General features: G+C 36.4%; 1 protein-coding gene across 4 annotated transcripts in view; it reads left to right on the top strand.

Moving 5' to 3' along the window:
* The window catches only part of MYO9A (myosin IXA), a 271921-nt gene that overhangs the window by 89537 nt on the left and 159620 nt on the right, over nucleotides 1-22764 (top strand). For all 4 annotated transcript variants that reach the window (XM_029236422.1, XM_029236423.1, XM_029236420.1 and 1 more), the window contains exons 11-14: nucleotides 148-282; nucleotides 10290-10411; nucleotides 16481-16622; nucleotides 19388-19583. In XM_029236422.1, the coding sequence (XP_029092255.1) occupies nucleotides 148-282; nucleotides 10290-10411; nucleotides 16481-16622; nucleotides 19388-19583 (595 nt within the window). The remainder of the gene's footprint in view (nucleotides 1-147; nucleotides 283-10289; nucleotides 10412-16480; nucleotides 16623-19387; nucleotides 19584-22764) is intronic.

The raw sequence follows: 22764 nt of genomic DNA, 5'->3' as shown, positions 1-22764 counted from the left end.
TGTAGCATATTTTGACTGAACACTGGCCCCCCAAGTTTTCCTCTCCACTGCTGTTGAAGAACGTTTTGTTACTTATATTGTGACTGTTATTCATGAAATAAATTTGAGCATCCTTTATTAACCATAATTTTTTTTCCTGTTTCACAGACTTTGTCCATTGGTGTTCTTGATATTTTTGGGTTTGAAGATTATGAAAATAACAGCTTTGAACAGTTCTGTATTAATTTTGCTAATGAACGCTTACAACACTACTTTAATCAGCATATCTTTAAATTGGAGCAGGTGAGTACCTGAATGTGTGTACACTTGCCCCCTTCCTGCTCCCTAAACCCTAACCCCCACCTTCACATACACACACATAAATTTTTTTTTTTTTGCGGTACGCGGGCCTCTCACTGCTGTGGCCTCTCCCACTGTGGAGCACAGGCTCCGGACGTGCAGGCTCTGTGGCCATGGCTCACGGGCCCAGCTGCTCCGCGGCACGCGGGATCCTCCCGGACCGGGGCACAAACCCGCGTCCCCGACATCGGCAGGCGGACTCCGAACCACTGTGCCACCAGAGAAGCCCCATAAATTTTTGAGTCATAGTCGTGATAAGTATTTTAAGTGTTGTATTTCAGTATAGATATTATTGACTTCATATTAGTGTAAGCAAATGACAGATCAGAGCATAGTTTGGGGGCCTTATCACACAGGGTTTTCTTTTTTGTTTAATAGGCCTCAAGTATTAGAATCAATAATATGTGCTTGTTTGACTGCACCTTTGAATGAAAAAATACGGGTTTGTTTTGAATTTTGTTGATGTTTTTGATTTTTAATTGCCGCCATGGGCTTGGTCACTGTGTGTGTAATGTTAAGTGTGGTTGTTGTATTCCTTTGATCTCTTAGTTCGAGGATGGGATAGAGGAGCTTATTAACAGAATCTCAAATGAGCTCGGAATGTGGATACAAAGAAATAGGACAGTGTAGAGAGACCAAAATGAGTAACTAGATATTTCTTGTGAGAAGTTCAAATTGACTGAATTAGTGTAGAAAGAGCAAGCCATCAGTTTCTATGAGAATTCTTAGGGTAAATGCAGGGTTGAAGGAAATGTGGGCTCTTTCTCCAAGTCAAGTTTGAATTCAGTAACAAGTTGAGATTGTAGCCCAGAATTTCAGTTTGTATAAAAAGAAGCAGGGTTCACATTCACCTCAAAGGAAATAGTGAAGAAAATAAATGAACAGAAAACCACAACAGGTCTTTCCTGTCATTGAGGCTTGCCGTCCTCTGTCCTGGCTTTAAGCACTGCTGTTTTACTTCAAGAGTTATAAGGACTGATTAATATTCACACAAGCAGCATTAGTCTTGGCCATTTTGATGATTCCTTAAAGTTTTTAACACATGACCTTTTAGCTAGACTCTTTTATAGAGCTGTTAAAAGATAGTATTATTTGTTATAATATCACCTAACATATATGTAGTGCTTACTCTTAAGTGGGTACTCTTTTTATTCTGGTGTTGCAAATGATGCCTAAAGCCTGTATTCAAAACACTCTGGCTTCATAATTCTTGCTTTTAATCAAAAGTTGAGCTGGGATTGGTTTCTTTACTCAATCCAGTGTTCTTTTTACTAGATTATGCTAAATCAGTATTTTTATCTCCTAAAATGGCTGTGTGTGTTGGAGGGGTGGAGGAATGCATTTTGTTGACAGCGTTTTGTATTTTTCAAAGACAAGCATCAATTGCTCTGTGGATCATTAAACAGAAGACTGGTTAAATTGCTTTTGAAGAAGAAAGGTGTTCTCTTATTGTGAACTGAAATTATTCTTACCTTATTTAGAAGTCTAGATTAGCCATGGAGGAGCCATGAGAAATGCCTTACCTAAAAACATGTATAAAAATAAAACCTTACAGTTGATGGAAAATGTGTTCAAAACTACTTGGTGGGTGGGTGGTCCTCATTTATTTGCTACCCTGCATATCATAGTTGTGGGCAATGTGGTGGAATTATGGATCAAAAGACATAGATACTAAGGTATAGCTTTTTTTTTCTTTCTTTTAAGTCTTAGTATTTTCTTCTGTTATTTGTAATGTAATGGGTAAGCTTTTGATGTAATTTTGGAAAGCGTAGAGAAAATTTATACTTTTTGCCACCCCATCTATTTTTTTTTTTTTTTTTTTTTGCTGTACGCGGGCCTCTCACTGTTGTGGCCTCTCCCGTTGCAGAGCACAGGCTCTGGACGCGCAGGCTCAGTGGCCATGGCTCATGGGCCCAGCTGCTCCGCGGCATGTGGGATCTTCCTGGACCGGGGCACGAACTGGTGTCCCCTGCATCGGCAGGCGGACTCTCAACCACTGCGCCACCAGGGAAGCCCGCACCACATCTATTTTATTCTTCCTTTCTCTCCCTCCTCATGTTTTTCTACTTAAAATGGATTTTCTGGAAATAAGAGATTTAAGTCAGTTTAAATATTGAGTGTTTTATTTATTTGTGTATCACTGGTCTGGTACCTGTTATGAGATGGGTACTCAGGAACTATTTGTTAAATTCAGTTGAATAGAGAATCAGTTAAGTAGATTAAATTTTTTGAATAAATAAAACACAGAAATAAAAAAGTACCAAAGATGCTTTGGGAGGAAACATCTTGAAAATCTTGATTACTGAAGTTCACTTCTAAATTTTGCCCAAAATTAGTACATATGCACATAGGATGGGAGAGAGATGTACTAGGTGCCATGCAGGATGATAGGTATAAGGTAATCAGATATAAGGTAAAGTAGTGATATAAAGGATGAAATTGATTAGAACTTACTGAAAGTCTGCAAAGATTTCCCAGGGGTGATTCTGGAATAGAGTTTTGAATAGAAAGTTGAGCTTACCAGACTGTCAGTGGGGAAAAGATATATTAAACAAAGGTAACAGTATCTTTAAAACTGTGAGGCATAGAATAGCACAGCAGTTTTGATGAATTGGAAATGATTCAATATAGCTAAAATATAGGACATAAGGATGGAGGCAGGAAGGGAGATAAGTTTGATGGAATAGCCTGGGGTCAGAGAGTTGTGCAGAGAAGATTAGAATTTTTCTTTTAGAGAATGAGGAGCTATTTGAAGTATATTTAGCAGAGGATTTGAATTGGAACTGTGGAAGATGGATTGAAGAGAGGTGAACTGGAGAGAAGGACATAATCCGTGAGCCAGTTGAAGTAGTATGGGAGAGTGATTCTGAGTCCTGAATCAAGGTATTTATAGAGATAATGTGGAATAAGAGACAGATGAAAAGAGGTTTCTGTGATTTGAAAATCTGTTTCCTGTTATCATTTGTAATACTGCTCTTTTCTTATTTCCTTTACTTGCTCAGAATTATTCCTTAGGTCATTGATTCATCAGTAAATCGAATAACAATTATGTATCAGGCACTGTTAGGCACTGAAGATAGACATTTTAGAGTTCAGGGATCTTACTGTGGAGTTCATAATCTAGTGAGTTGTTCTTTTGTCTATCCCACTTCTGGGGATGTCAGACTAGGAAATTTTGACGAAACTTGCTTGCAGAACACCTAAAAAAAAAAACTGAACAAAACATATTTGAAAGCATTGGAGTACCTTCAAATAAGTGAAGTTTTATAGGGCTTAGATATGTAAGCACGAAACCCAGGGATTTGAGCCCAGCATTCGGGGACTGCTTTGTTCCTAGAGACATTTCTGTTCTGGTAGAGGGCTGCCAGATTCTGAAAGAGTCAGGCTTGAGAATCTGAGAAGCCTAAATGGGTTTTCTCCAGATTAAAGAACAAGGAGGAACCCCCTGGCAACTCCCACAGGCTTTAGGTTGAAGACCTCCATGGGTTATATCTTAGAGTAAAGGTAAAGCAGAAATAGTGAAGGCATCATAGGGACTGAAGCCCAGTTTAAAATAATCTCAGTTCTTGACTGGGTTAAAATAGTGTAGAATTTCCAGCGTTCTTAGCCACCTGCTAAGAGCAAATTCAGTCTCCAGTGGAGGAAGAAATCATTCTGGTGCTAAAGTTATCTCTATACTTTTTCATATACAAGCATTCAGTTTTTAACTGAGAAGTTTGTTTTTTAAGACATACAAGGAAGGAAACCAACATGAATAAGAACCAAGTGAGACAATAGACTATATACCATAGGGGATCCAGATAATGAGTTTATCAGACATGAACTTTAAAGTAACAGTGGTTTCAAGAAATTTTTTTAAGTGATAATTTTATTAAAGAACTACAAAATTTTTAAAAAATCCTAAATTTAGGAAAATTTAAAACTAATTTAGAACTAAAGGAAAATTTTAAAAATTTAGAACTAAAAAGTAGAGTGAAATTAAAAACATTAGTATTTCACAGTTCATTAGATATAGCTTAAGAGAAAATTAGTGATGTGGAAGATTGGCCAGAAGAAATAACAGCCTGATGAATAAAGCTAAAAGAGGAAAATACAAACAGTGTAAGAGACATAGGGCATAGTAAAAAAGTCTAACATCTGTGTAACAGGAATTCTGGAAAGATGTATGTGAAAGAGAGAGAATAGGATAGAAGCTGTATTTGAAAAAAGTGATGGCTGAGAATTTTCCAAAACTTAAAACATAAAACAAAAAAATTTCATCAAGCACACATTTGAGAAGCCCTAAGAATACAAAACATGGTAAGAACAAAGACAGCCATACAGTAAGACAAAGACAGGGACTTCCCTGGTGGCACAGTGGTTAAGAATCTGCCTGCCAGTGCAGGGGACACGGGTTCGAGCCCTGGTCCGGGAAGATCCCACATACCATGGAGCAACTAAGCCCATGCGCCATAACTACTAAGCCTGTGATCTAGAGCCCGTGAGCCACAACTACTGAGCCCTTGTGCCACAACTACTGAAGCCCGCACGCCTAGAGCCCATGCTCCACAACAAGAGAAGCCACTGCAGTGAGAAGCCCACGCACGGCAATGAAGACCCAATGCGGCCAAAAAAAAAAAAAAAAACCCCAATGAAAACAATATCTGAGAAGCAGCCAGAGATGGGGGAAACAGTACCTTTAAAGAAGCAACAATAAGGGCTTCCCTGGTGGCGCAGTGGTTGAGAGTCTGCCTGCTGATGCAGGGGACACGGGTTTGTGCCCCGGTCCGGGAAGATCCCACATGCCGTGGAGCAGCTAGGCCCGTGAGCCATGGCTGCTGAGCCTGCACGTCCGGAGCCTGTGCTCCACAACGGGAGAGGCCACAACAGTGAGAGGCCCGCGTACCGCAAAAAAAAAAAAAAAAAAAAAAAGAAGCAACAATAAGATTGGAAGTCAGTCTTTCAGGGGAGACAGTGGATGCCAGAAGACAGTGGGATATTTTCCTTAAAACTGAAGCATGGGGCTTCCCTGGTGGCGCAGTGGTTGAGAGTCTGCCTGCCGATGCAGGGGACACGGTTCGTGCCCCGGTCCGGGAGGATCCCACATGCCGCGGAGCGGCTGGGCCCGTGAGCTATGGCCGCTGAGCCTGCGCGTCCGGAGCCTGTGCTCCGCAACGGGAGAGGCCACAACAGTGAGAGGCCCTCATACCGCAAAAAAAAAAAAACAAAAACTGAAGCATGTTATTTAGGCAGTAACTAAATTATTCCTGTTGTCACTCAGAGTTGCAGGAATGAATGAAAAGCAATGAACAATGTAAAAAAGTGGGTGAATCTAAATGAATTTTAACAAAATTAGACAAAGATAAAAATATCTTTTGTGGTTTAATGTCTGTGTAGAACTAAAACATGTGAGTACAATAGCATTTAATTCAGGAAGGGATACAGAATTTAAGGTATTGTAATATCTTTGTATTAAATGCCAAGTGATAGAAGATTTTTTTCTCTGTTAGACATTGATCAGTTAAGAATGTGTCTTATAATTTTATGATAACCACCAAGTAATAAAAGAATATAAAACCCTCAAGTTAATATAGGAAGCAAGTGAAGTAAAAACAACTCTAGTAATACAAAAGAAAGCAAGAAAGAGGTATAAAAGCAATAACAAGAAAGCAGGACAAATAACAAATGGTAAGATGGTGATTTAATCCCACAAATACCAGTAATTGCATTAAATATAAATGGACTAATTACTCCAACTAGAAGCCAAAGATTGTCAGGCTGAATATAAAATAAGACTAAATCGCTCCTTCTAAGAGAGACTCTTTAAATATAAGTATACAGAAAGGTTAAAAGTAAAAGGATGGAAAAAGATTTAGCAAGCCTTAACAAAAACAAAAGAACTGATATAACTGTATTAGTATCACACTTTAAGCATTGCTAGAGATAAAAAAGGAGTATTTGATAATACTAAAAGGATCAGTTCATCAGAAAGTATACAATTCCAGATTTATAGGTACCTCATAATACGGCCTCAAAGTATATAAAACAAGAAATTGATAAAACTAAAAACAAATATATATTTGCAATTTTAGTGGAATATTTTAACATACCTTGCTGAATAGCTGATAGAACAAGCAGACAAAAAATTGGTAAGGATACAGAAGATGTAAAGCACCCAGAGAATTGGGTGGGTGCGTTTTTTTGTTTGTTTGTTTGTTTTGCGGTACGCGGGCCTCTCACTGTTGTGGCCTCTCCCGTTGTGGAGCACAGGCTCCGGACACGCAGGCTCAGCGGCCATGGCTCACGGGCCCAGCCGCTCCGCGGCATGTGGGATCTTCCCGGACCGGGGCACGAACCCGTGTCCCCTGCATCAGCAGGCGGACTCTCAACCACTGCGCCACCAGGGAAGCCCGGGTGGGTGCTTTTGAGGGTACCTAGTTCTGCCTGCCCTTGATGTCAGAATGCCAATTTCCCTGGGTCTGAGGCCTATATCGAATAAGGATATAGAAGATTTTTAAGGCAAATACTTATCTGACATATATAGATAACTGCAAATTTACAAAATTTGCTTATATACTGGACCGTAAAACAAGGGTCAAATTTCACAGTTTTGAAATCACACAGATCTCAGTACCATAATGAATTTATATCAGAAACCAACAACAAGAAGATAACTGGAAAATACTTTATGATTAAAAATTAAGTAATGAATTTCTAGATAGCCTAGAAGTTGAAAAAAATTAGAAAATATATTGAACTTAGTATATTACATATTAAAACTTGTGACTAAAGGTGCACTTGAGCCACTAAAGAAGTGTGACTAATGATTTACTTAGAGGAAAATTTTATAGCTGTTAGAAGATTTGAAGGTTGAAGAGCAACGATTAACAAATTGGAAAAAGATCAGCAAACTAAACCAAAGGAAAGTGGAAAGAGGGAAATAATAAAGAAAAAAAAGATTAAATAAAAGTGAAAACAATTATATTATGGGAGAGGATCAACAGAGTGAAAAGTAATACTTTGAAATGACTAATAACATTGATACCCTTAAGAAATTGGTGTGAGAGAGAGACAGAGAGGGATATAAATAGCCAGAATTCCAATGATAAAGACCACATAATTGTGTATCCTACACATGTTAAAAAGATAGTAGGTTATACTAAACAGCTTCATGTCTGTAAGCCTTATTAAATGATATGAGAAAAAACTTTTCAAAACTGACACAGATGAAATACAAAGTTTAACTCTAGAACTATTAAAGAAATTGAATATGTAATTAAAAACCTTTCCATAAAGAACATTGAAAGCCAAAATGGCACCACTGATGAATTCTGCTGACTTTGAAAGAATTATTTTCAGTTTGACATAAATTCTTATGCGGAATAGAAAAAAAGGGGACAATTCTCAACACATTTTGGGGGCCAGGATAACATTGCTTTCTAAATCTGTGAAGGATATTATTAGAAGTGGAAATTGTCAATTTCACTCATAAATGTAGACTTAAAAATTCTAAACAAATATATATCTAGCAAGATATATAAAAGGATAATACATCAGAACCAAGTGGTGTTTTTCCTGTTGCATGTTACATCTAACCACCTATCAATTTAATTCATCTATTAACAAAACAAAAGAAAAAATTCATGGTGCTCTCAGTAGAAATGTAAAAAGCATTTGATAAATTTACATATTCATTCTTGTTAAAAACAAAACGAAACCCTTAGCAAGCTAGGTACATATAGAAGGGAACTTCCTGATAAAGGGCATTTACAAAAAAACCAACAGTTAATGTCAAACTTAATGGAAATAGACTGAATGATTTCCTCGTAAGACTGAGAACAAGGCAAGGTTGTTTTCTAAGAATTTTTATCAGGAACACAGGCATGTGAGAACATCCAAATGGGAAGTAAACATAGGAAAAGATTTTTCACTTATTAGTCATTAGGGAAAATAAAATTAAAAACATAATTAAATATTCCTAAGCATTCACCAGAGTGACTAAAATGGAAAAGTCTGACAATACAAGTATTAGAGAAATACTGTGCACCGGGAAGTCCCATTACACTGGTGGTAGGTGCATAAATTGATACAACCACTTTAGAAAGCTGTTTGGCAGTATCTTCTGAGGTTATACATGTGTAGTTTTATAAGCCTGTGGTTTCATGCTCAAAATGTATATAAATGTTCAACAAGAGTTTTATATAGAAATGTTCATAATGTCATTATTTTGAATGGCCAGAAATTGGAAATAAGTGTAATGTCTATTAATAGTATATAAATGGGTGAATACATCGTATATAAATACTCAACAGCATTGGTTCTCAAAGAGTGGTTCTTCTCCTACCCCTACTGGTACCATTGACATCACCTGGGCACTCCTTAGAAATACAAATATAGCATCCCACCCTATACCTACTTATTCACAAATTCTGGGTTTGTGCCTTCTGTTTTTAACAAGCTCTCCACATGATTCTGTTGTATATTAAAGTTTGAGACTTAATCTCCGTAGCTGATTTTGGCATACTTTTTCTGTAAAGGGACCAGACAAATCAGTGTTCTAGGTTTGGGGGGCCGTATGGTCTCAGCTCTGCTGTTACATTGAGAAAGCAGCCTGGACAATGCATAAATGAGCAAATGTTGTACTCCACAACCCCAGCCCTACAGCAATTAAAATGAATGAACTTTAGGTGCATCCTACAACATAATGTTGAGTAAAAGAAAAAAAGCCAGATGAAAAGAATATGTATTGTATGATTCTATTTATATAATATTTATAAACAGGTGAATCTTATCAATGGTATTAGAAATTAGGATAATAGTTAACTTTGGGCAAGAGGGTCTGAATCATCATTGGGAAAAGGGGATGAGAAAGGATTTTGGACTGCTAGTAATGTCGATAAAAATCCATATGCTCGTACTATTTAGTACGCTTTTTATCCATGCTCTGAAAAAGAATAGGGAAAAGACTTTCTTACCACTGCTTGGGGGTGACCTTTGTATAGCATTACTTACTTGTGAAATTGTTAATTACGAGGAAAGAATTAAGCATTTACCTTTCCCAATTGGAATGACTGTAGTTTATAGTAGGGTCCACTTTTTCTTTACAGGATAATGATAATACGGAAAGAATGATAAAATTACAAAATCACTATTTCACAAAACCACCGTATTTGTAGAGAAGTGTGCAAGTGTAATCAGTGAATACGAACACCGTCAGATGAACAGGATATTTATTTGGTGCCTAAATATCAGTGCAGTGTGGAAACGTAACTTCTTTGTGCTCAGGGGCATCTTTCTGACAGTTTAGAAGTTAAAGCATCACAGACATGGATAAAAGAAGATTTCCTAGTATAGAAATTGAGGAAGGACCAATGGGGGCTTCATAAGAGAGTTCTGAATAGTTGCTAGTATGTGAGCTTTGAGTTACTTAGTCTTGAAATTTGGGAAACTACCCTGCCCCCACCTTTTGAAAGGTGTTGTAAGAGTTTTATTTTGCTGAAGTTCAGTGTGTATGAATTCCATATGATTTATATCAGTGATCACTGGAGGTGATAGTTTTCCACTTTTCCCAGACATTGTTTCATTAAATTCATTGTTGACGATCCAGCAGTTCTTTTTGATGGCTTAGAGTTGTGTGGGAGAAATTAGGCTTTTTCATTTTATATTTTTCCTTAGTGCAGTCATCAGATAGTTTGGCTAAAACAAATCCAGCCCTAAATTCTCATCTGAGTGGAATCACAAATAGGATTCTAACCAGAAAATTTGGTTGCATGCACTTTTAAAAGAAAACAGACATACCCTATATCGAGATTTTATACAAGTGAAATGTATACATTCTTCCATTGTGTGGATTAGTGATTTAAAAAAGTTTAAACTATTCTTTTAATCCTGGTAAAAGCTTTTTAGTCCTTATTCTCACATTCCTGTTATTTTCTGCAAGATGAATATATTGTTAATATGTTACTTCCTAGGAGGAATATAGAGCTGAAGGTATCAGCTGGCACAATATAGATTATATTGATAATACCTGTTGCATAAATCTTATTAGCAAGAAACCAACAGGCCTGCTGCATCTTTTGGATGAAGAAAGCAAGTGAGTATGATTCTTTTCAGTTTTGTTATTGGCCATTTGGGCTTTTCATGTCTTCTTAAGCCCTACGTTTTCTTCTTAACATTATTGAGTAAAGAGCCAAAGTTTCCCATGTATGGCTTTTTTGTGCATGTTTCCAAAAAAATTGGATGGACTTCACTATAGAACTCATTTTTTCCTTGAGTTTTTCCAGATTTCTTCTACAGAGTCACTTTGATGTTAGATTTGTTGGTTTATATTTATTTTTTGTTTTGTGTTCCTGTCTTCTTGAATTAAGTTTGTGTATGTGTGTTTTAAGAATGGGTTTATTTTTAATTTTTATTGGCGTCTAGTTGCCAACTAGACGCCAATAAAAATTAACTTAAAAAAAAGGGTTTTTTTTTCCAGTTAAAGAAGGTCCTTTTTATTTGCAGTGTCATTCCATACAAAAGCAATAGAAAGATAACAGTCTTAACAAGAAGTTTACAATTGAATATTTGAACAGAAAATCTGTACACATTATCATTTACAGCAATTTTACGTGGTAAATTAACTGATTGTAAAAAAAAAAACGGTCTTTCTAAATCCTCCTGCTGTCTTAACTCTTGGAGAATTATAGATAGAAGGCCTACTTAGTGCTATTTACAAGTACCAAATTAAGCCTGTATAACTTACATAAAGCCCATTAACTTACCAGCTCAATTTAATATCTTTGACTATTCAGTCCTCTTAAAAAAAAAGTTTTATATATGAGATGTGTTTGCAGTTTTCCTGTTTTGCAGAAGAGAAGATAATAATAGATTTGTGATATCTGCCATGGCTGTGCAGGTTTTAAGTGGCAACACATGCTAGATATTTGCCATCCCTTGATAACACTGTTCAATATACTAAACTTATATGTATGCTTCAGAAATAAAGCTTCCTATAGCATCCTCCAGAGTGTTCTCAGTGCTCTATAAAGTATTATTTATAGTTTAATTATCCTAAGAGATGGCAAATCTAGAATTGGAGAAACCAAAGTGGTGAAGTATGTGTTGGTTTTCTGTGACTCTTTAGTAAAATATTTAGAACTTGAATCAGTTCACCTGATTCCTAGCTTAATATTATACTCATTAAACTACAATATAAAATATTAAGCATTTACTATCATAGGATGACTATATACCAGGTTTGTGTGGGACAATCTAAAGTTTATGCCTGTTGTTCACTTTAGTTATTAATGGTGCCTACTTTTACTCTCAGAATATGCTGGTATATATGGTAAGTTATATGTCACCCTGTTAATATGCCATAAACACAGAATTGCTACATAGAATTATAAAGTAATATAGCAGAATGCTAACAGTTACATCTACCCACTCTATCACCAGTCTATCACATTTATTTCCATTAATCTAAATGAATTAAAATGCAGCCAACACAAAAAATATTTTAATTTTATGTCCAAAGTCGTGAAAGTTTCTTGTATTGCTCTATATGTCCTGAAACATACACTGTCTCTTATACAGCTGTAAGGTTATTAGTTCTTAACTCAGCTTGCATACCTTACTTCTGGTGTATTTTATTTTGAAAAGCGTCATAGGTGATTTTTGATATTTAGTGTTGAGACCCATTATGGTAGATATTGAAATGATAAGCAGTTCTTTTTGTTTGAGCTATATTATGGTAAAAGAACAAGAAAGTTTAAGCAATCGAGAAAAAGATCATATATGTAGTAAATGATGGACTCGAGATTCAAACTCAAATATTCAAATTCAAATACCTGGACTCCAGGTATTTCTAACTAAGCTTTATTTATTTATTTTTTTAACCTGAGCTTTTGTTTTCCTTTTTTATTGAGGTAGCATTGGTTTATAACACTATATAAATTTCATGTTTACAACATCATATTTCTACTTCTGTATACCCTACAGTGTGCTCACCACCAAAAATTTATTTTCTGTCACCATACAGTTGATCCCTTTTACCAATTTTGCCTTCCCCCCTGCCCCATCCCCTCTGGTATATAAAAAACTAATGAACAAACGAAAACGAAATAAATGAATAAACCAAACAAAAACAAACACGTAGATACAGAGAGCAGAGTAATAAGCATGTGCTTTGAAGTATTGTCCTGTATTGCTTCACCATAATACTTAGGCTGTAGAGTCAGAAGTTCAGGGTTGTATTCCAACTCCCCTTAGCAAATCTCTTAATATCCTTGGTCCTCAGTTTTCTTGCATGCAAAAAGGAAATGATGATGATAAATTATAATGCTGTGTGCTGTATATCTTATGGTGGTTGTGAGCAGCAAATGAGCTAGTGGATATATAATTAAAACGTGAATAGAGCAAAGGGGTTTTGTCTGGTCTGTTATTCTTTAAGCAAAATTTCATTGAGTGCACATCTTATTTTATAAAGACCATCTTTACCTGGTCAGTTGGTACCTCACATAAATGTAAGTATTACCCCATGAAGAGAATGGCACCTCTTTGCTGTTACCCAAAAGCTTCTGGGGTTAAGTCACATGGCCAGAAATTACAGGGAGACAGACTTTGGCTCAATATAAGGAAGAACTTTCTAATCATTAGAGCTGATTAGCAACTGCTTCATAAAGTAATAAAATTTCCCATTATAGTAATTATTTTGCATCATCTGTCAGGGTATTATTGTAGGTGGGAGATTGGACTGAATAATCTCTTAATTATCGCTTCAATTATGCTTTTATATTAGTTCTCCATAAAAATTTTTAATAAACCATAGTATTACTTTCCTTTCTTTATAAGTCAGTCAGTCAGTCCTATTATTAACTCCCATTGTAAATGGACCAGCTTTGTCTTTATGCTTTAACACTCCAGAAGATGCAAAGGCATGAAATATTTTCCCTCTGTCATGTACCTACAAAGAGAGGTTGAAAATAAATTAGTCTCATTTAGGAAGAGGTGTTTTGGGAATCACTTTGAGTATTTTTCCTCTAAAAATATTTTGTTCTGTGGGGAATACATTACATGAAATATATCCTTAGTGGTGTTCCTGCTTCATTCAGTGTGTTTGTAGTGCTTTAGATGCATGGGTTGGAAGTTAGAAGTCTTATTTAATCTTGTCTTTGCTATCTACTGGCTGTTCACGTTTTATAAACTAGATTCTAAAGGATGCAGTGTGGAATTTAGAAAGGAGGAATGGTGTAAGCAAAGTTAAGAGTGTTATCAGTCTTTTTTATAGTACTTAGTGTGATCTGCTGACAGCAGCACTGGCTGCACCCTGAAGGTTGTTAGAAGTACAGAGTCTCATACTTCCACCCCAGATTTCTTTTTCTTTTTTCTTTTTATGTCCGCACGGCATGCAGGATCTTAGTTCCCTGACCAGGGGTCAAACCCGTGTCCCCTGCACTGGAAATGCAGAGTGTTAACCACTGGACCGCCAGGGAAGTCCTACACCCCGGATTTCTTGAATCAGAATCTGCATTTTAACAAACTGAAGTTAAGATCAGAGCATTCATTTAGGACAGCATTTTATCAATTTTGCCTGTTCATAAGAATTACCTGGGGAAACTTCTAAATAGTACTGATGTACTATTACATCAGTTACACTGGTCTAGCATCAGTTCAGTAGAATCACAGGAGATGGGGTACCGGCATTGGTATTTTTGAAAGCTCCCAGAGGTACTTCTTATATGCAAAGAAACACTACTCTAAGGCTGCCCCTGCAGGTAGCCTTTGGGACACACTAGCTGAAGAGCTTTGAAATGCACAGTGTCCACTCTGACTCTGTTCCAAGCCCTTTTGCTTGGTTATGTAGTATGTATCCACAAATGTTTGTTGAATGCAGGACATGTGGAGAGTTTTTCTTTCCATCTTTCCTTGTTTGGAATAAAAATTGTTCTCATATCTGTCCTCCTTCCTTTCAAAATTTCTTTTCTCCATTCAAAAGTAAGAGAAAAGCAAATCATAAGCTTTTTGATTACTCAGAGGATTAGAAGGTAAATAAACCTTTACCTAGAGACAATGAGGTGAGCATCCTTCCTGAAAAGAAGCATTCTGCTGTGGAGTAGTGAGGGGTAAGTTTGCAGAGGTTGGGTTGGTCTAGGCTTAGGAGCTTGGATTCCAGTTTTCCAGAGTAGGAGAGGCACACAATTAACACTATTGTAGGAAAATTTATTTTGATAGTTCCATTTGGTGACATGAAACAAAGTAAAATTAGAATCGCTGAGGCTACTGTAGAGGCTGTTGCGGTACTCTCTGAAATTGTTTAAGAGTTGTAATCCATTCTAGAATGGCTGAGAGTTCTGGGTAGGAGAGGAAGAGCCTAGATAGTTGAGATATTTTGAGGATGGGATAGTATTTGAATGCAAAAGCAGGCCTAGTTGTCTAGGAAAATGGCAGTGTTGGCAACATGAAAAAGTAGGTAACATTTATGTCATCCCTATAGGATGTCAGCTAGTGTTAGGTGTTTTTAACTAGTGTTTAATTCTACTAGCACTGTGTTACCTCATTTTACTCATTTTATGTATTAACAAACCAGTTCTTAAAGAAGGTTGTACCTAGCTTGTCACAGACAGAATTGGTAATCTAAGCAATGACTGTCTGATATCAAAGATCATCCTCAGGAGATGGAAACAACCTAAGTGTCCATCATCGGATGAATGAATAAAGAAGATGTGGCACATATATACAATGGAATATTACTCAGCCATAAAAAGAAACGAAATTGAGTTATTTGTAGTGAGGTGGATGGACCTAGAGTCTGTCATACAGAGTGAAGTGAGTCAGAAAGAGAAGGACAAATACCGTATGCTAACACATATATATGGAATCTAAGAAAAAAAAATGTCATGAGGAACCTAGGGGTAAGACGGGAATAAAGACACAGACCTACTAGAGAATGGACTTAAGGATATGGGAAGGGGGAGGGGTGAGCTGTGACAGGTGAGAGAGTGGCATGGACATGTTTACACTACCAAACGTAAAATAGATAGCTAGTGGGAAGCAGCCGCACAGCACAGGGAGATCAGCTCAGTGCTTTGTGACCACCTAGAGGGGTGGGATGGGGAGGGTGGGAGGGAGGGAGATGCAAGAGGAAAGAGATATGGGAACGTATGTATATGTATAACTGATTCACTTTGTTATAAAGCAGAAACTAACACACCATTGTAAAGCAATTATACTCCAATAAAGATGTAAAAAAAAAAAAAAGATCATTCTCCTTCCTGATTCCAATACGTACTATGTAATTAACCATTTTCGTTTTAATTTTAGAATCATTTTTACGCATTAGATATCATATTCAGCATCTTTACAATCTCATGTCACATTATTTTTCATTATTTCAGCTACTGTTAAATAAAACTATTCTCTGAAAGATACTTGCCATGTCCTTTTTATTTGTCAGTGATTATTTTCTGTATTTGAAATTCCTACCCAACCTTTAACATCTAGCTCATAATTAATTGCCTCCTTTATCCTCTGTGAACTTTTCCATTGTTCCCAACTAGAGATTTCTTTCTCTTCTGAAGTTTTATATGCCTGTACTATTATGTAGTTACTTCTTAATATTATTTGACTGATTCCCAGATATGAAATGCTCATCAGCGAGTATAAACCCATTGATGTATATTTGAAATAATAATAGGTATAATATAAAGCTATACAGTAACTGGTGTAGGTAAGAAAATTACTATTTGATTCATACATGAAGAAAAAACAAAAAATGACAGTGATTTAAAGGACCTATCCAAATTGAGAGATCATTCCCTTACTGCAAGTTCTTGACCCCAAACAACATATGATTTAGTTTTTATTATTCTTTGGGTTTTATGGTAGTGCAGCACACTGTGACGTAAGCTAAATATCCAAAGACTTGAGTTAATTTCTCACTTCTGCCACTTGCAAAGTGTGAGTTAGGCAAATCACAACTTTTGAGCTCTCATCTGCAAAATAGGAGTACCAGTTCTTGTTTTACTCATTTTTCAGCTTGTTATGAGAACTTATTTAAGTGAAAACTCTCTGTGAGTTGCTAAATGTGTTAGATGGAAATGTAATTAAAATATATTTTAAAAAACTACTGTATTAGCTGCTGCATCTTTCTTTAGTGTTTTTGTTTTTATTTTTAATTCAGCTTTCCACAGGCTACAAATCAAACACTGCTGGACAAATTTAAGCATCAACATGAAGAGAATTCTTACATTGAATTTCCAGCTGTGATGGAGCCTGCTTTTATCATAAAGCATTATGCCGGGAAAGTGAAATACGGGATAAAGGTGAGTAAATTTATCACTGAATATGCCTTTAGGACAGAGGAGTGTTCTTAACTATATCACCATCCCTGTCACACTACCCTCTTGGTAGTTGGTCAATACAGTGGGAGATAGTTTAAGGATACTACTAAAATTCATACTCTACAGTATTCTGCTGTCATTAGAAGATGGTTTTGTTTGTTTCCTCCTGCAGCTAAAATTGATGTCAGCCCATTCTGTATGTAATAGTCTATTTATTTATATTCTATTTTTTATTTTCTAATTTTTTAAAATTTAATTTTTATTTTAAATTTAATTTTAAATTTAATTTCTATTTTATACTGGGGTATAGTTGACTTACAATGTTATGTTAGTTTCAGTTGTACAGCAGGTGTACAGCAAAATGGTTCCCATATAGGTTATTACATAATTGTAATAGCCTTTTTAGATCTGAAAGAATAGTTACCATCAGTAAGTCTTAAATCCACTAGTTTATCTATGTAGTTGGTTGAATTTTTCTCCTCTCTACATCCATTAGGCCTGACAAAGTTCATGTCATCATGTACCATTGGGTATTTGTGACCTTGTACTCCTAATGAATATGTTGAAACTCTTTTTTTTTTTTTATACAGCAGGTTCTTATTAGTCATCCATTTTATACACATCAGTGTATACATGTCAATCCTAATCGCCCAATTCATCACACCCCCACTCCCACCGCCCCACGGCTTTCCCCCCTTGGTGTCCACACGTTTGTTCTCTACATCTGTGTCTCAATTTCTGCCCTGAAAACCGGTTCGTCTGTACCATTTTTCTAGGTTCCACATACATGCGTTAATATACGATATTTGTTTTTCTCTTTCTGACTTAACTTCACTCTGTATGACAGTCTCTAGATCCATCCACAACTCAGCAGATTGACCCAATTTCGTTCCTCCTTTTTATGGCTGAGTAATAATCCATTGTGTATATATGTACCACATCTTCTTTATCCATTCGTCTTTTGATGGGCATTTCGGTTGCTTCTGTGACCTGGCTATTGTAAATAGTGCTGCAGTGAACATTGGGGTCCATGTGTCTTTTATTTTTTTATTTTTTGCGGTATGCGGGCCTCTCACCACTGTGGCCTCTCCTACTGCAGAGCAGAGGCTCCGGGCGTGCAGGCTCAGCGGCCATGGTGCACGGGTCCAGCTGCTCCACGGCATGTGGGATCCTCCCAGACTAGGGCACGACCCTGTGTCCCCTGCATCGGCAGGCGGACTCTCAACCACTGCGCCACCAGGGAAGCCCTACTCACCAAGTTTTAATCCTTCCATCTGGGTGTGGTTATAGTCAAATGCCTAGACTACGCATATCAGTCTGGGACCTTCTTCCAGGAGTGTTAAGCTTCTTGCCCTCCCTATCTTTCTGTGGGTATTTAAAGGCATTTTATTCTGTTCTGTCATCGCCAACCCCCATTGACAGGTGGTTTTAACTGTCTATTTACAGTCCTTAGGTAATCTTATCCAGCTTTGAAAATCTGTATGCTGATGATATCCAAATGCATTTTCTGAAATCTCTGTAAGAATCTAGACAAATATATCCATCTGCCTACTTGATGTCTGTATGCAGACATAGTATACTCGTTATAAGTGGCTGAGTTTGAACCTCTGTTCTTCCATTTACTGTGTGATAGGAGCCAAGATAGTTAACCTTTCTACGACTCACTTTCCTCATCTATAAAATAGGAATAATAATATCATCTACCCAAGGAGTTGTTAAGGTGATGAAATGAACTTATCAATGAGACAACACATGTAAAATGCTTAGAAGTGTGCCATACACTTAGAAACCTCAATAAATGTTACTTGCTATTATCATTATTCTCAGCATCTCAAGCTTCACTTGGACAAAACTTACCTCATAATCCTCATTTTCTATCCCTATACCTTCTCTTTTCTCTAGTCATCTCCATATCAGTATATGGTACCTCTATCCACTTTGTTGCTCAAACCCAAAATATAGGTGTTAACCTAATTTCCTTATTCACTCACCATGCCCTAATCCACCAAGTCCTTTGTCCTTACCTCTAAAACATATCCCATATATGATAACCATTTTCCTTTTCCACTAACTAGTACCATCAATGTAGTCCAAGTCACTTTCAGTTCTTCTGGAATACTGCAATAGCTGGCCTACCTTTTCCATCTTTGTACAGTTCATTCCCTCTGCAGTAACCAGTGATGTTTATAAAACACCAGTTAGCTCATGTCATTATCCTTCCAGTGGCTTTTCTTTACACTTGAATAAAACCCAAACTCCTAGTTCAGGCTTACGTAGCCTACATAGCCTATTTATTTGCTTATTCTTCTACCACTCTCACCCTTGCCAAGAATGCTCCAGCCCCTGGTCTTACTGGTTTTCTGCTAACTTGTTCAACTCATTGCCACCTATAGGTAGTAGGTGTTCCCTTTGAAATGCTGTTCCTGGTCTTCTCATTTCTGGCTCCTTTTTGTTATTCAACTCTCTTGTCATTTTATGTGATAGTCCTGTAGAGAGTCTTTCCCTGACCAGTGTTTAACAAGCTGCAATAAGATTGTGGAATGCTCATTCTAATTTAAATTAATTTTTGAATTAAATAGTTTTAGGGTCAGATGGGACTTTGTTGAGGATATCTATCTGGTCCCTTTAGCTGCCTAAAACAGAAGCCACTTCTATAGCCTTATTCAACCACTGTTCATATATGTCACCCATTATCTTCTTGGTTTAATAATTTTTTCAAAATTAACACTGGTACTTTTTTCATGTAGGATTTCCGGGAAAAAAATACAGATCATATGCGCCCTGACATTGTAGCTCTTCTGAGAAGTAGCAAGAATGCATTTATCTCTGGGATGATTGGAATTGATCCTGTAGCTGTTTTCCGTTGGGCAGTTCTCCGAGCTTTTTTCAGAGCTGTTATTGCTTTCAGGGAAGCTGGGAAAAGACACATTCAGAGAAAAACTGGTAAGCAGTAGACATCAGTATTCTACCATGCTTCTGTTTGTTTTCTTACCCTGCCCTAACATCATGTTTCAGATCTAATGAGTTCTGGTGAGTGTATGTGTGTGTATATATATGTTGGTACATTTTTATTAATAAATACTGATAGGAATAATGAGTGTAAAGCACCTGGTATTTTTTAGGCATTCAGACATTGGTATGATTTTTAAACAAAAAGTGAAATTATTATTTAATTATATAGAATTTAATATTGATATTTTTCTCTGTTTTCTTCTTAAGTCATAGTTTTTACTACAAATGAAACATAATGTGGAAGCATAAGTCAGGAGGCAGAAAAATTAGGATGGAGGTAGTATAGTATAGTGGGGTAACCCAACTTCAGTAATCAGTTGTCATCTCTTCTCTTGACTGATTTTGTGACTATTAGCTGTTTTTCTTGGAGTGTAATACTGCCTTCAATATTATGAGGGTAAAATCAGATAATACATGTAAAGTATCTGTTTATGAGGTGTTAATTTTCTTTTCCTCTTACACTTAAGTCAGTTAGCTGGATTTTACTTTAAAAGTTAGGAATGGATAAAACAGGATACTTTGTTTGTGTGTCTCCTCCTTAAATCATAAAATATTCTCATTTTACATTCTGTGAGAGGAGCATCTCTAAAGCACTCGCTACCTACTTGAAATGACACTGTTGCTTGCTGTAGCTCTAGCCTCAGATAGACCATTGCTGCATAGTGAGGATATTCTAATACATATGTAATTATTTAAAATAATTTTTTTTGCCAAGAAGCTTCAGCAGAAGTGCAGGAGGACACATTTTGTGCTTTCAGAACTCCTAGACTTACTCATAGGGCTTTTGGGCATGTGCACTAGCAGTAAAACTTTAAATTCAGCTTTTATGTATTTTAACTGAATAAAATATTTGAGAGATTGTATTTCTAAAATGAGAGGCAAAACTAATTGAATTTCATTTCTGTACTTCAGATTATAATGTGTGCAAACTGGCCTTTTTGGAGAGAGCTATAGTTTTTTTTTTTTTAATAAAAGGAGTATCTTAAAACTGCTTTGCCTTTGCCAAAATTATTTCTAAGAGGCTATCTTTGCAAAAAGCTTGGAAAAATTTTAAATTGAGGATAATGGACATATAACATTATATTAGTTTCAGGTATATAACATAATGATTCAATATTTGTGTGTACTGCAAAATGGTACCATCCATTACTATACAAAGTTACAAAACTTTTTCTTGTGATGAGAACTTTTTACAATTTAATCTCTTGGCAACTTTCAAATATGTACAGTACTGCAATATTATTGACTACAGTTACCAGCAAAAAGCTTTAAGGAAAAGTTTTTTCTTCTAAGATGCATTCTTATTTATTACAGTGGTCTTTATCAATTATGAAAATTTTGAAAATTGATACATATCCTGCTAAGACGTAACTGACTAAGATAAGAAACTTTTCTTATAGTTACTGTTGAATACATTGCATTCTGTAAGAGTTATTCACATTGGATGTTACTTTGGCATTTAAAATATTATTTGTGAAAGCTGGTTCTATGTATATTAGTATTAATTAGTACAAAGACATGCAGTGCTACTAATGATCAACAACTGAAATTATCTTTGATAATTTCTAGATTCTTCTTGTTTTCTAATCTAGTTTTGCTTTCTGGCCAGCATAGAGCTTCCACATAATAAACTCTTTTTGAAAACTCTTTTATACTAGGATATAACATGTATACAGAAAAGTGCACAGAACAAAACATATAGCTCAGTGAATTATCACAAAGTGAAAACACCCCTGGAACTATCTTCTAGGTTAGGAAAGAGAATATTACCAACATGCTAGAAGTCCCCCTTGCATAAACTTTTAAAATTTCACTTTTTATCAAGAAAAAGAAAAACGATAGTTCATTTGCATTTTGAGGCAGTGACTGAGCAGGTTTGTTACAGAGAATAATTGTGTTACAGCATATTAGTGTCAGTGCCAAAATTTAGCATTTTTCCTCCCTCTGCACCACTTACCACCTGCTGTTTTCTGGTGATAACGGATAAACGGATATTATAAAATTAGAACATTGTAGTATTGCAGAACAAAAACTAACAGAGTAACTGTGAAAATGAACTAAGTAGTAGATGCAGAACTCTTATAATGACCATAAGTAGTATGCAAACATACCAGCATGAAACAGGGATTGGAGATTATTTAAGCAGAAGTAGAATATATGAAAGGCAGAAGGTAACCCAGTTCAGATCTTGAATGAGAGTAAGAAGAGGCCAAAGATAATATTTCTAATGAAGAAAGAAGATGTAGACTGCAGAAGTGTAATATATTTTCACTTCCTTTAAGAAATAAGATATTTCACTGGACTCTTAGCTGATTGTCAACAAATACCTTGATGGTGAACCAAAAAAATCTTTTTCTTCATCAAGCCAACTGAGCACAAATGAGAATATCAAATTTAAATCTACTTTTGACTGTTATTTTTTCTTTTTTATAGACTTTCAAATTAGAGGGCACAGTGCCATTTTAAGGTCTTTAAATAAAAATTAATTCAACTTATTCCTTTTAAGAATAAATTTGTTATAGTTGTGGTATGTTATAGCTGGGGCAGGTTATCAGGAAATCATAAAATGTTCTTAGTAGAGTCATATAAATAGGCAGTCTGAGTGAAGGTACATGTTGGCCCTGCTGGGAGGTGGAATTAAAAATGGTAATGATTTTTCTGGTCAGCAGTGAGATATTGGAGTACAGGTATTCCAGTGGTAGCATCCACCTTGCCTCTGTTTTACTCCTCCTGAATAAGAAAGAGCCTGGACTAGAAAGAACAGGGGAGATCATAACTTGACCATGAATTATACAGTGTGCAGATGTGAATGCAGTGATGCTTATTTTGTTCTTTTGGAGTTACGTACAAGTATAGCCAAAGAGGAATTTTAATCCATCTAAAAAGACTAGGCAGAGACAGCGAATTCAGCTGTGGCATTGGCATAAGAGGCAAGAACGAGGGGCTTCCCTGGTGGTGCAGTGGTTAAGAATCCACCTGCCAATGCAGGGGACACGGGTTCGATCCCTGGTCCGGGAAGATCCCACATACTGCAGAGCAGCTAAGCCCATGCACCACAACTACTGAGCCTGCGAGCCGCAACTACTGAACCCCATGCGCCTAGAGCCCGTGC

This window comes from Monodon monoceros, unplaced genomic scaffold, assembly GCF_005190385.1.
Source record: "Monodon monoceros isolate NGI ecotype Baffin Bay Population unplaced genomic scaffold, NGI_Narwhal_1 Super_Scaffold_21, whole genome shotgun sequence".
NCBI classification, from domain to species: domain Eukaryota; kingdom Metazoa; phylum Chordata; class Mammalia; order Artiodactyla; family Monodontidae; genus Monodon; species Monodon monoceros.
Note: the sequence above shows the minus strand (reverse complement) of the source record. Positions and strands in the feature narration are given on the sequence as shown.